The sequence below is a fragment of the Pleurodeles waltl genome, chromosome 9 (assembly GCF_031143425.1).
Source record: "Pleurodeles waltl isolate 20211129_DDA chromosome 9, aPleWal1.hap1.20221129, whole genome shotgun sequence".
NCBI lineage: Eukaryota > Metazoa > Chordata > Amphibia > Caudata > Salamandridae > Pleurodeles > Pleurodeles waltl.
In genome coordinates, this window is record NC_090448.1 from 867168291 (window position 1) to 867181750 (window position 13460).

At 44.0% G+C, this 13460-nt stretch overlaps 1 protein-coding gene across 7 annotated transcripts in view; it reads left to right on the top strand.

Moving 5' to 3' along the window:
- ZC3H14 (zinc finger CCCH-type containing 14) overlaps positions 1 to 13460 on the top strand; it is a 223213-nt gene that overhangs the window by 164288 nt on the left and 45465 nt on the right. For 4 of the 7 annotated variants that reach the window (XM_069208142.1, XM_069208143.1, XM_069208140.1 and 1 more), the window contains exons 10-12: positions 3224 to 3295; positions 10433 to 10592; positions 11156 to 11373. In XM_069208142.1, the coding sequence (XP_069064243.1) occupies positions 3224 to 3295; positions 10433 to 10592; positions 11156 to 11373 (450 nt within the window). The remainder of the gene's footprint in view (positions 1 to 3223; positions 3296 to 10432; positions 10593 to 11155; positions 11374 to 13460) is intronic. The other 3 variants (XM_069208145.1, XM_069208146.1, XM_069208144.1) reach the window with 1 other exon arrangement.

Below are 13460 nucleotides of genomic sequence, written 5' to 3' on the forward strand. Positions count from 1 at the left end.
CAGCTATAATCTTCAGGTCATGATTTTGATCATGGCAGGGCCAATGCAGCCTTCCATCCTTCCTTAGTCAGCATAGAGGGTACCATTGCAATGGGCATTAGTAACAATTTAATTTACAGTGCTGAGGGACAGCAAAAATGGGCTGTTTTTATAATGTGATTGTTATACCTGTCAGGTTTTGGTGTAGTTTTCCCTGTCCTTTTGCTTCTGAACTCCTGTTTTTGATCCTGCGCAGAATTTTGTTTTTGCTGGCTTTAGGACTCTGGGCACTCTACCACTGCTGACTAGTGCTAGAGTGCAAGTGCTCTCTGTCTGAAATTGTATTTGTGATTGGTTTATCCATGATTGGCATATTTGATTTACTAGTAAGTCCCAAGTATAGTGCACTATATGTGCCTAGGGCCTGTAAATCAAATAATACTAGTGGGCCTGTAGCACTGATTCGGCCACTCACATGAGTAGCCCCCTAAACATGTCTCAGACCTGCCACTGCAGTGTCTGTGTGGGCAATTGTAAACAACAGTTTCAACCTGGCAAGTGCACCTACTTGCCAGGCCCTAACCTTTGCTTTTACTACATGTAAGCCACCCCTAACATAGGCCCAATGCAGCCCCATTGGCAGAGTGCAGTGTATTTAAAAGGTAGGCTATGTACTCATGTGTTTTACATGTCCTGGTAGTGAAATCCTGCTAAATTTGTGTTTCACTTTTGCAAGGACAGTCTCTCCAAAAGGTTAACATGGGATTGCCTTGAAATATCTTTTACGTGTAATTTCTCATTGGGAGCAGATAGAGGATTGCCGTTTAGGGTCTCTGAACTTACAATTTAAAAATACATCTTTGGGTGAAGTTGGTTTTTGAATTGTAAGTATGAACATGCCACTTTTGGAAAGTGGGCATATTCTTACTTAACCATTCTGTGCCTCTGCCTGCCTGTGGAATACACGCCGGGAACAAGATGAAATTTGGACTGTTTGTGCATTTACTCTAGACAGTAGCACAAAGGGAGCTGAGGTGTGCCCTGCATATCCTGATGGCCCATTACCAGTTTGATGGGTCTTCCTGAGCTAGAGTGGTGGGAGAAGCTGACACTTGCATATAAATAGGGCTGTGTCTGTCCTTACACAGAGCAGCCCCCAACCCCCCGGAGTGTGTCTGGGGCCAGGGCAGAAAAGGCAAGGTCTTGTGTACTACAAAAAACTTCTTTTTGAAGTTTACCTACTTCAAAGACAGAAATGGGTATAAGCACTGGACTTCTGACATCACATACTTTGAATATTTCTGGACTGCAGACACTCTTCCAGGAAAAGCTTAATGCTGTGGGAGGGACTGCCACTCTGCCAGTTGCTTTGCTGTGCTGTCCTCCTGCTTGCTGCTTTTGTCCTGAGAGTGAGAGTTCTTGTCTTAGCTTTCTAGATTCTGCTTTCCAAGGTTCTCCAAGGGCTTGAACTGAGCTTGCCTCCTGTTAAGAAGTCTCAGGGTCATCAAAGACTTCCCCTGCCAGGGCCTGGGCTCTCTTGCTGAGAGTCCTAACTTTCCAAGGGGTTCCAAATCCAGTTCATGGGCCCTTAGAAGTGAGCTCTGATGCAACCATAAAGAAATTAAGCACATCGACTACAGAGCGACTTCGAAACCGATTCCCCTGTCTGACTCCATGCCACAGCCTGCACTGGAGCGTGATCCCAGCTGAGTGCAATGGTGACCTGCAACACCAGCCTGACGTCGCCGCAGCACCTCCAAAGTCCTGCCAAGGCGTGAGTCTTGAGCGCAGTGTCACCGAAATCGGTGACAACTGACTCTGCTGCAGCACCTGTGGCCCCGTGGTGTAATTGTGACATCCCCCAAGTCGACATCTCGCATCTTGACCAGCTGGATTCATCGACCTCACCCGGTTTTAAGGAACCTCCCCTACACCCATAAGGAACTGATGCCTCAGCTCCCCTACCTCGCTGTAAGGATCAGACGCCTCACCTCCCCGGTAGCAGTAAGGAACCAATGCTGCACCGGCTTCAGTGATGCCTCACCTCACCTCTCTGATCCGTGCAACATCTTTGTTTCCTCATCATTTTCCAAGGTACTGTACCTGGGGTCCGTGCAATTGCGTGACCGGCCTGCACTCACTCGCAAGTGGCTTCGGACTGTTGGAAGCGACCCTGTCAGGACACCGTGATAGCCCCAGTTGGAGCTATTGTGTTTCTAACAGCTATACTAAGTTAATCTTTGAAAATTAGTATCTTTACTTGTGTATGTTGGGTTTTTGTTGTTTTGGTTTGTTTTATCTAGATAAAAATTGGCTATTTTTCTAAACTGCTGTTGAGTACTTTTGTGGTGTTTTCACGTGTTACTATGTGTACAAATACTTTACACATTGCCTCTGAGATAAGCCTGACTGCTTGACCCAAGCTGCCAATGGTGTGAGCAGGGTCTCTACTTGGACAGGGTGCAAACCAATGCCAACTAGAGACCCCATTTTTAACAGTGATTTGTCACTTTTCTTTATTAACCAGTCACAAGACGGTAAGGGTCGTGTTGTCTGAACTCATCCCGAGAGAGAAATCCACACCACTTTTTCATAAACCAGTGTGTACATTGTTGTATTTTAAACTGTGTTGTTTATGAAATGTGAGAACTGCCCAGAAAACGAAATGTTTATTCAAAAAACGTTTGTCCCCTTGAAGGTGTGAAACCAGTTACTGCGGGATTGGGTCTTCCCCCGTAGGAATGCATTGTTAAATGAAACAGCCATTCCAAGACAAGTAACAGTAGTGGCAAATACCTCTACTAAATAGTCCCTCTAATTTGCCGGGTGCAATCCTTTCTGTTGTAAGTGCTGTCTATTGTAAAGATCAGTCGTATTTTCCCCCTTGTGTGTTGCTTATTTGGGTAAATAGAATGCATTATGTTATTAATCTAATTCAAAGATGTCGCTAGGTGGCCAGATCGTCTTGGTCCCTGTTGGTATAACTGCTTGAAAAGTAATGTCAGTCAGAGGTCCTTGGGCACAGGATGCTCTCTAACAAACAATGCATGACCAATGCTTACCTTGGATGACCTCACAAAACCCCTGAGGCTTTTTACACTTTACTCTGGTGTTTTGTCATTCCTTGATGTTTATGCACCTTGCCTCTCATTTTGAGTCCCAAGTGATCATTTCTTTAAAACTGTACTGTTTCTCTAATGTTGTTATCCTACTGTTGGTGCTGTTTACCCATTTGATTTACTAGGAACTCATCAGAGGCAGGAGTTGTTTTCCCGACTTCGGCTTGATCCCGCTGAGACTTCAAGGATGAATCGAGGTGTGTAATAGATTTTGTTGAGTGTTTTTACCTTTTTTCCAAATTAAGTGATTTTCAAGATCGTTTTATAATTACCCGCAATCGGAAAAAACAATTAATTACTGTCAAGCTTACTTGATTAGAATCGTAAAATACTTTTTTTGTAAGCTGTGTGTACTTCTGAGGCATTTTTGAAAATTCACTAGCAGCCTGTGTAACTTTGTATTTAATGGCTTCTGCTAACATGTTGTGACTGACTTCATCATAGGCCTTCCAGAGACACTAGGTATCCATCAACCCCTCAGAAACATTGGCCTTGCATGTGACAGTTTTTCATCTATAAAACGCACAGGCATGACATAAGTTTTACTGCATACCTTATCCGTTGTTAGGCCAATTTACACCCTTCTTCCTTTTAGATAATACAGTAGGCACCATATCTGCCAGTGTTTTAGAAGTACGGACTCTACTAGGCCCTACCATGTGTTCTTTAAAATGCACGGGCACGGCATACGAGCTGCTGTTTAGAAACGTGGCTTTATTTTGGGTAGTCTGTGCCCCAACCACAGCAGCCTTCCAGAGAGGGCACTAGTAAATGACCAGCTTTGCCTCTAGCCTGTATGTCATTCTTCGATGAGCTCAGCTTGTGACTACACCAAGGTGAGCTTAGCTTGTAAAGGTATAGTTAATTGCTACTCGTGAAGCATGGAGCACACCGTCTGCCAGTAGTTACATTACCGTAGCACCTTTCAGTAGCCAAATGTATGATTTCACAAACGTTTCCATCAGAGACCTGCATTTGATTTGTTTTTGTGGAGCAGTGTGCTCAGTAAAGTGGATACGTCATCTTTACCTAATTGTGACTTTTTTGAGGGGTCGGAGTGCTGGGCCAGATTGCTTATATATTTCCTCATTTTGTGCAATTTCACATTGCCCGTTAAAATAGAAGTGCGATAAGAGGCCAACGGTATCAAGTGCAGATGCCTGCCTTTAATTCCCAGTTAAATGCATATTCAGGCTGTGTTGGACGCATATTCAGAGTTCTATTGAAGTATGTAGTATCTGTTTTAGTATGTGTTTCTTTATGCTGTGCCTTTAAATAGTTTCTTGTCACCATGTTCCAAATGTGTCATAATATTCCATGGAATCTTATGACAGGCAGTTGGTCGTCAAGTGCTGGAAGGGACGGGAGACTTACTGTCAGCTGGTGCTTCGTGTCGTGGGTTCATCTACTCTGAGAAATAAAAGACACAAACAGTCTTTTACCTTTTTACTGTCTTGTGTCTCACTGTGATCATCGCTACATCTATCTTCTATTGAAAGCTGTTGTGGTTGTGTGTGTCGTGGTAGACAGTACTATGGTAAATTGATACCCAACTGAATAGCACTTTCTGATGTGTTGTTTGTAAGACTTGTGTTTAATGTGTCCTCTACGATGTCATGTTAGTATTGATTGCAGTTGGGGGCTAAACGGCCATTTAAGGCATGTCTGAGCTCTGCTAGATGGGCACTTTGTTTTCCCGGCTTTGTGTTTGGGTAACCTAAGGCCTTTTTGCCATACATGCGGCAGACCTTCTGGTTTTTCAGGGTCTCTGGCCTGCCGTGACTCCCTCAGTCACAGCCCTGTCACACTTTTAGTAGAACACTAGCTTATTTCTTAGCACTCGCTCTCCTGCTTATTACCCTATTATATTCCATGTTAAGCCTTCCAGTCCAGGGCCTCAACTTTTGATGATGATGCTAACTATTGTGAAATAGACTAAACTTTATTTTATATTTCCTTGAATTGAACATTATATGTACATGGCTAGAGGTTGGCTCTGCAGTGCATCCTCATCAATGCTTCATTGTGAGGAATGGTTGCATACAAATTATTTGGTGCAGACGATATGTATATTACATTTGCAGTAGCTTCGTTTGCTGAGGTTCCCAAAAAATCATTTAGAGCTGGACATACAAAACCACTGTGTGATCTCAATCCCTGTGATTTCGAAAAATAGCAGGATTTTTTACAGTAAATTGGCATTTTGATACGTTTGAAACCTATTTAGGGAGTCAGAAAAGCATTCACTGCTTACAAAATGAGTTTACTGACCCATACCAATTTGCAGTTAGGAAGTGGCATTCTTTCCTAATTGCGATTCAGCATTGTAGGCGTCCTAGTTTGCACTCACAATTGTGGCATCAAACCATTGATTAGTTGCTGATGCCTCAAATGAGTTGGTAACTGATTTGCAAAGGGAAAGGTATTCCCTTTGGACACCTTTCCCTTTGTGAATTTTGGCAACGTAAGAATTGTTTTTCCTCTGTTTTGTAAAGCCGCAAGGATCCAGGTTTCCTAAAAAAAAAAAGTTTCCCATTTGGGACTAAAAGCATGGTAATAGGCAGCTGTGTCTCCTCCGAGGTGAGTCACCCTCCTCCACCCTCCCACCCACCAGCAGCAGCTGCAAACCGAAAAATAAAACGATAATAAACTGTTTATTATCGTTTTTATTTTTCACGGGGTGGGGCCACGGGCGATGATAGGATATGGAGGGGAAGTGCACAGCGCTCCCCTGAGTGTGCATGTATGCTTGTCCGGCTGTCTCAGGCTGGCTAAACACACATGCGCACTGGGCTTTCTCCACCCCGGCACTGATGCCAGGTTGGAGACAGCAGGCAGAGGCTCCCACTCTGCCTCGGAGTGCCAAGCCAGGGTGCTCCGGACAATCCTAACGCTGCTTTCATGCTGCCAGCAGCATAAAGGCAGCGTTAGGATTGGCAGCAGGGCAGGCAGGGAATCTGTGCCTGCTGTGACAAAGATCGAGGCGCGGCGGCGAGTCAGGTCATTTAAAAATAATATATTTGTATTTATTGTTTGCCGTTCCCACCTCCCACTCTCCCCCTCCCCCCCCCTTGTCACGCGCTGCCCTGCCTCCTTTGACTGTCACGAGCGGCGACTGGTAATAGGGGTCTGCTGTCCCTTACAGGTCACCAGTCCTGTGTTTGTAGCCAGTCACAGGAGTTTTCAAATAACGACTTGCCTAATTAATATTAATTAGACAGGTCATTTAGGGACCACCTGTGACTGGATATTTTGTGATAGAACTGATTAGTACATAATTAAACACTGGTCGCAAAAAGTTTGTGCATAATATGCGACCACTTTTTGAGGCCAGTCTTTTGATACATCTAGTGCTGAGAGCCTGACTGTATGTTCACTTCGGGCAGGATAGCATGTACATAAATCTTTTGTTAACCTAAGTCATGCAGCATAGCTCCAGTGGGCCAACCGACAAAGCATTTAATCAAGTTAATTTTAAGTGTGCAAACTAACTATTTTACGTATAAATTCCCAATACTGAATTATAGAAGCAGGTGATTTCTTTTTTTTTTACGTCCGCAAAGTGCCTTTGTGAATGTAGACATTCTGGCAGTATGGTGCAATATCTGTATTCTCAGATTTACTGGTGGGATGGGTTTGTCGCCTGACTACCAGAAAAGATACAGGCCGCCACAACCCTGTGTGTTAGTGTGTCTTCTGGTATTTCATGCATGCAGTGAACTACCCTGAAATGCCCACAAATTCTATGTCAATGGCAGGAGTAATTTTCGTTTAAATGTAAAGGTAAAAAAAAAACCTTCCTTTATTTGATGGGTTTCCAGAGGAAGGGATTTCTTCCAGAGAAAACAATATTTTCCCTTTGGAAATTCAAAAACTGAAAAGTTAAATGTGTAAATGTAACTTTTCCTTTACAATTACACATAAAGATTATTCCACTACGTACACAATCTTTACGTGTAGATTTAGTGCCATTGGGTAATCATTGAAATCTGAGACAATCATCAATTTCAATATAGCCTTCATATTCTTATATAGAAGCTGGAAATTTGTTTTAAATGCAGGAGTAGTCCTACAGCAGCAAATACTCGACTTTTAAGGTCACAGCTTTGAGACTGGGACTTAAAGTCCTTCACTGTTAATAGACTTTCATGAAGGCCACAGGGCAGGTAGGGGCCTCGGGTGTCCTGAGGCCCATCCTTTTGTGTTTATGCAAATGGAGCAAAGTACCGCCCTTTCCATATATGGCTATAAGGGTGGTGAGGGCAAAAAGTAATAGGCTTCTCAGTTAGGTAGTATGGAGGCACGTGTAAGGAACTCGGCAATCCACCAACAACATCCAGCCAGTGCTTGTCTTTTCAGAAAATAATTTTTTTTTTTAAATCGCATATCTCAATATTACACAATACTAAACATTTTAATTTAGGATGTAGAATAGTGATCCTGTTTTGACTCACGGGGAGTACACCTTTTATCTCCCTCATTGCTCTCTCCCACTTCTGTGACATAAATGATACAATTCTTCAGCAATTATTGGGAGAGGGAAGCTCAGGTGCAAATTGTGTGCAGTCTGTTCCCTTGTTTGCTGAAGTTCTTAACACTGGTGGTGTAGCAGCCTGGAATTCAGCCTCTATCCTTACCACCTGCGTAGTTCTAACTTGGTGGCTGGATCCTCCTGCATGCAGTGGGCCGCAGTGATTGGATGCAGTAAGTTAGAGGCAGCTGAGAAGGCCGGGCCCAGCTCATGTCTGACTATGGCTGCCCCGGTAAATGCAGTGTTGATCGGTGGTCCTGGTGCCACCATAGAGGTGCTGGTTTAGAAGCTGCAACCTTTTGTGGCTGATGAGGTTGTTGAGGCAGATGCCACCCCTTACTGGGCTGATTGAAAAAAGACATAGGATTTGCCTTCCTGTCTGGGTTGATGCAAACACCTAGACAGTTGCAGCCCGACTGGGCTGATGCAAACAAATTTTGGGTAATATACATTTAACCCTGGGAGACTGGTCATCAAACAAACACTAGCCTCTCAAGTATTCTGCAGAGCTCTCACACCCTTGCTTATGAAGAACTGAAACGAAGTCGGTGGTGTTGGCTCCACTTTCACACACATTTTAGAGATGGGGAATATGGATCCATTGTTTTGGACTTTAGGAACATTTTTTGGTGTTTCTCAGGCTGCTCTTCTGACACAGCACAGTCTTTGTGTAAAGTTATGTAAATTGATGGTTTTCACAGCAGGTAACACTGAGCGGTCTCCAAACTAAGGCCCCCACAACATGAGCACATTAAAGTGTTTGGCTGTCATCTACCTCTCTGAAACAGTAATAAATTATAGACAAAAAGGCAGACCTGAACCAGAAGCCTCATCATCTTTCATAAACTGCAAGCCCAAACTGTACCTATACCATCCACCAAACGACCGTATTCAAGAAGATTTATTCAGCAGCTCCTTGCTAACAAAGTCTTCATGAAATTTCTACAGGTAGTCCTATCTCCATCCTCCTCATTTCAGTGGATGAATCCTAATGTCTTCACTACTCCATCTCAAACACAGAGTCCTACTATAGCATACAAGCCACACAAAAGCTACACGCTTTCAACATGTACACAGCTTGTCCGAGCAAAGTACTGGGAATTCACATAACACTAGACCACTACACAAGATGGGGAGTAGCCCACTCATTGACTCAGATTAAAAAAGGCCTGGTCACACTTACAAATGCAAAACACTATATGCTCCCATTGCCTTTTTATGTGTTATTTTCAGGACAAGAACATTAGTCATCTGTCCACTAGGCACACTTGGTGTGCTCCTCCAGGTCACAGGATAGGTCCTAAAGCCTGAATAGTCACAGACAGATTTAGGACTCTGCTCGCACACTAGATTAGTGTGACAGCAAGGCCAAAAAACACAGTTTAAAACTGAGGGCCTGATTTAGATCCTGGTGGAGGTGAATACTCCGTCACAAACGTGACAGATATCCCATCCGCCGTATTACGATCCCATTATATACTATGGAGATTGTAATACTGTGGACGGGATATCGATCACATTTTGTGACGGAATATACCATCTGCCAGGATCTAAATTAGGCCCTGAGTTACTGTTCTGGGTCGAATACTCACACCACTGAAATATGAGTTATGGCATGTTTATGTGCATTGCATACCATAACGGGCGAATTTGAGTGGTAATGCAGATTTGAGCAAGAACCATGACTCTGATTTTAACTGTTATTTCTCCAGTGACTTTCTTGGGATTTTTCTCATGCACCTAATTTCCGATCCTTGATTGCGGCAGTCCACACCCTGCATGTGCAAGGGGGACATTTTTTAATTACTCTTTTCATTTCCACCGATCACCAAAAAGGCTGTCAACCCGCACGAACGGTATGTAAAAATACTCTATTGACCCTATAACGTGGGAGAACCTAAACCCTTCTAACTAGACATCCATCAGGTGTTTTTAAGGACTCTCACCCTCTGTCAGAGGCACGCTTGATCATAGAGTCTTCGTGCCTGGACCTGTCCCAGCACAGGCTTTACCTTTTAAGACAAGGGAGTACTTTGATTAGATTGGAGGGAGACTAAGGTTAAAATACCCAAGGATCTCTGTTGTTTTAATTAGAGGTACTCCGTGGTATGTGCAAAAACAAAAAGTGGGACGCTTAGTGATGGGTTATTTCCTTTTAAAGGAGCAGGTGGAAGTGGGGAGGGAGAAGAACAGAAGGAGCAAAGGCAAGCCAGTTTTAACAGTGATCTGGAAAGGTGACTACTTGAGGTGCACAGGTTGCCCCAAAGACCTCAGTGAATGAGAGAAAGGTGAAGAGGAATGGCAGATGTTACTGGAGAGGAGGTATTGTGGATGATGTATTTTTCCCATGTGACCAGTGAAAGAAACTTTATTAAAAGTGGCATTGCTCGTTCTCCACATCAGTTTACTGCATCAAAAATGTTATATACATGCCAAGCAGAGTACCCATTGTGGTCCTGGCGAAGGCACTTGGGATCCCTGTTGCAGCCTTGGTATGATGTGCAGGGCAAATGTAGTTGCATTCAGCTGTTTCTCACACAAAGGCAGGACTAGTTTCTAAGTTTTTGTCAGACATTGAGTAACCTCTGAGAGCAAATTAAAACAAGGCTCAAAAAGCTGTTGCGTGACTGAACCCAAGAAAAAGGCGTGCCCTGCAGCCAAGAACGTACTTTTTCCTTTGAAAAATTGTTTCTTTATATTGAAAGTATGTCGGGCATCAGGCTGAATTTTGGTATTCTCTACTCTGAGAAAGACCTAACATCCCAGAAAGGCTGTGACGTTCCTGTGTTTGTTCCCTTTGTAGAGATGTACGAAGAAGACGCACGACCCCTGGACAGCAGGTCATTCATCTTGAAGAGACCAAAGTTGTCCGAAGAAGTAGCCACACAGAATCAGCCCTCTGAAAAGGAAAAGGTGGTTGTGGAAGGGGTACAGGCGCAGCCTGGGCGCCTAATTAAAAACCGGTAAGACCGGAGCACAATGAAATTGATATTTATGAAAATATATTATATTTAACATTTCCGTGTCATTCCCTTCATGGGCAGCATCTCTATATTTTTATCCTTGAAGAACAAACATACTAATTGATTGTGAACAATCATTTTCTAGACTTCATATTGGCAGACATCAATGCTATTTGTATTACACCATTATTCAAACAAATACATTAGCAACAGCTTTAGACATTGTTGTTAGCATTTTGTTGGATGATTCATTGACACATAATGGCAAATGTATTTGTTATACGTGTTGGGGCATTGTACACACTTTGTAATGTGGAAGTAATGGCATCACTCCCCTTGCCCTGTCCCGCTGTCTTTGTCTGTCTCTGTACAGCCTCCTGTTTATCTTTCTTGTCTGTCAATATCACATTCATACATATTGCAAACATGCACGTGCAGCCCCTAGAATATGATTGAAATGCGGCTCAAAAATTCTTGTGCTAAATTGAGGCATATATTTAAATTTACTAATATTTTTAAAGTGAAATTATCATTGTTGTTTATGTATTGTATTGATCAAACAGTGAGCCCTTACAACCTGAAAAACCTGCAAGCCCGAAGTTTATAGTAACTTTGGATGGGGTACCCAGTCCACCTGGGTACGGCTCAGATCAAGAAGAAGCGATGGAATATATTGAGGAAGGACAACAAACTCCTAAACTAACCAGCACAAACCTAGATAAAAAAACAAAAAAAATGGAAGTGCAGCAGAGGATTGCAAGACAGCCCAATAATTCAGATGGTAAGTGAACTATTATAATAAATGTTCAGGGCTTCAGTACAGCTTTAGCAGTACAACCTAAATTGAGAAATACGTGTAGTGTTAACTCTTTCTTTTAATGTTATCTGTTCCATCAATCTGTCTATCTATCTAGAGACATATGTATATATATAATGTGTGTATATATATATATATATATATATATATATATATGTGTGTATATATATATACATACACACACGCACATATATTTGAATGTGCGCCAATAACACAGCTGCTTGGAGTATTTACTTTGTCACAATTAGAATTGTCCTAGTAATTTAAATTCATAATATTATCTGAATCTTTGGAGTGGTGGGATCCATTACCATATGTAAATATTTGTACTTTAATAGTATACCCAGAGGTCTGAGGATTAACATATTTCCAGCTGTCCTGTGTCAACAAACCCCGCTGCCCAGTACCTGATTGCCTCGGCAAGCCTCTGCCCAGGTGTGGGGTGCTGCAGGGCATTTTGCTGCCTTTTGCTGCATTTTGCCTTCTGTCTCCTTTTTAACCTCTTCTAGCCTTTGCCCTGTGTCCCATGCCTCCCCCAGCCTCGCCACTTTTCTTGCTGTTTCTGCCTTCTTTTTTCCCTGCCCGCCCTCCTCCCACTGTGCCCCTTCCACTGTGCCCCTTCCACTGCAGGACTTACTTAATGGTGGTCGCAGTGCACCTGTGCTGCGGGCATGCGCTCTTCGCTGAACTCGGGGCTCTGGCCCCAAGGAACCGGGTCAACAGCTGCTGCATCTCCTCCCCCCTGATCAGAGTCTGACCCTTCACATGCCTCCAATGCCACTTCACCTGCAACACCGAGACCCTCACCGCTCCTGCACTGCCACCTTCCAAGCCTGAGAAACAACTCCATCAACGCATGATCCCTCTGCAGACATGCCACTGAAATCTGAGACACCGTATCCACACTCAATCTGGACCTGATGGTTATCACCAAGACCTGGCTCACCCTAGCCTCTGCCCCCGACATTACCCGCGCCACTCCGCAAGGATACAAACTGATCCACAAAGACCGCCACAGCAAGCACGGAGGAGGCATCGCCATCATGCATAAGGACAACCACCCGTGCACCACCTTTGAAGAAGAGGCATCCCACCTCATGGAACACCTCGCTGCAGACCCCTGGAACTCCACCCTGCTTTCTGGAAGGCTGTCACCAACCTCACCGCCCTCCTAGCCATCAACTCAACAGACTACCTATTCCTAGGAAACCTGAATTTCCATCTAAACGACTCCAGTGATCACACCACCATCAATCTCCTAGACAACCTAAGCAACATAGGATTAAAAAAAATTGTCACCAGCCCCACACACACCGCGGGCCACACCCCGGACTCCATCTTCACAACCAGCGAAAAAATCAAGTTCAGCCACACAACAGAGCTCACATGGATCGACCACCACCTAGTATACTTTGCCATAACTGACAAAGCGGAGCCATCCAACACATCCCTACCTCCCCCTCTCTGCAGATGGGGAAAAGTCACAGAGACCCAATGGACCAATGTGCTCCAGACCAGCAAACCCATCCTCTCTGGTAACATCGAACAAGACACCGGTAATCTCTCTGAACGGATCATTAATGTTGCAAACAAAGTCACCCCAGCAGATCCAGCAAGCCCGCAAGGTGGTTCACCCTCAAACTACACACTTTCAAGTGAGAATGCAACAGGCTAGAAAGATGGTGGCATTGTAGCAGGTCCCACGCAGAACGGACCACCTTCAAAGGTGCACTGAACAAATATCATCTCCGCCTCAAAGGAGCAAAAAAGATCACCTTACTCAGCCACATCGAGGAGAGCACCAACTGCCCAGAGAAACTCTTCAAGATCGTCAAAGAGCAGCCAACGAAAGCACAATCCAACACACCCAGGCCCCCTGCAATTCACTAGCCGACTACTTCCACTGCAAAATCACAGCCTTCTACAGAAACTTTCCCCTCCAACCCATTGGCATCGAACACATACTGACCCCGTCTGAGGACTCCCCCAGCCACCTCATCACAAACTGGAAACCACTATCTATCCAGGATACAGCCACCCTCATGACCTCA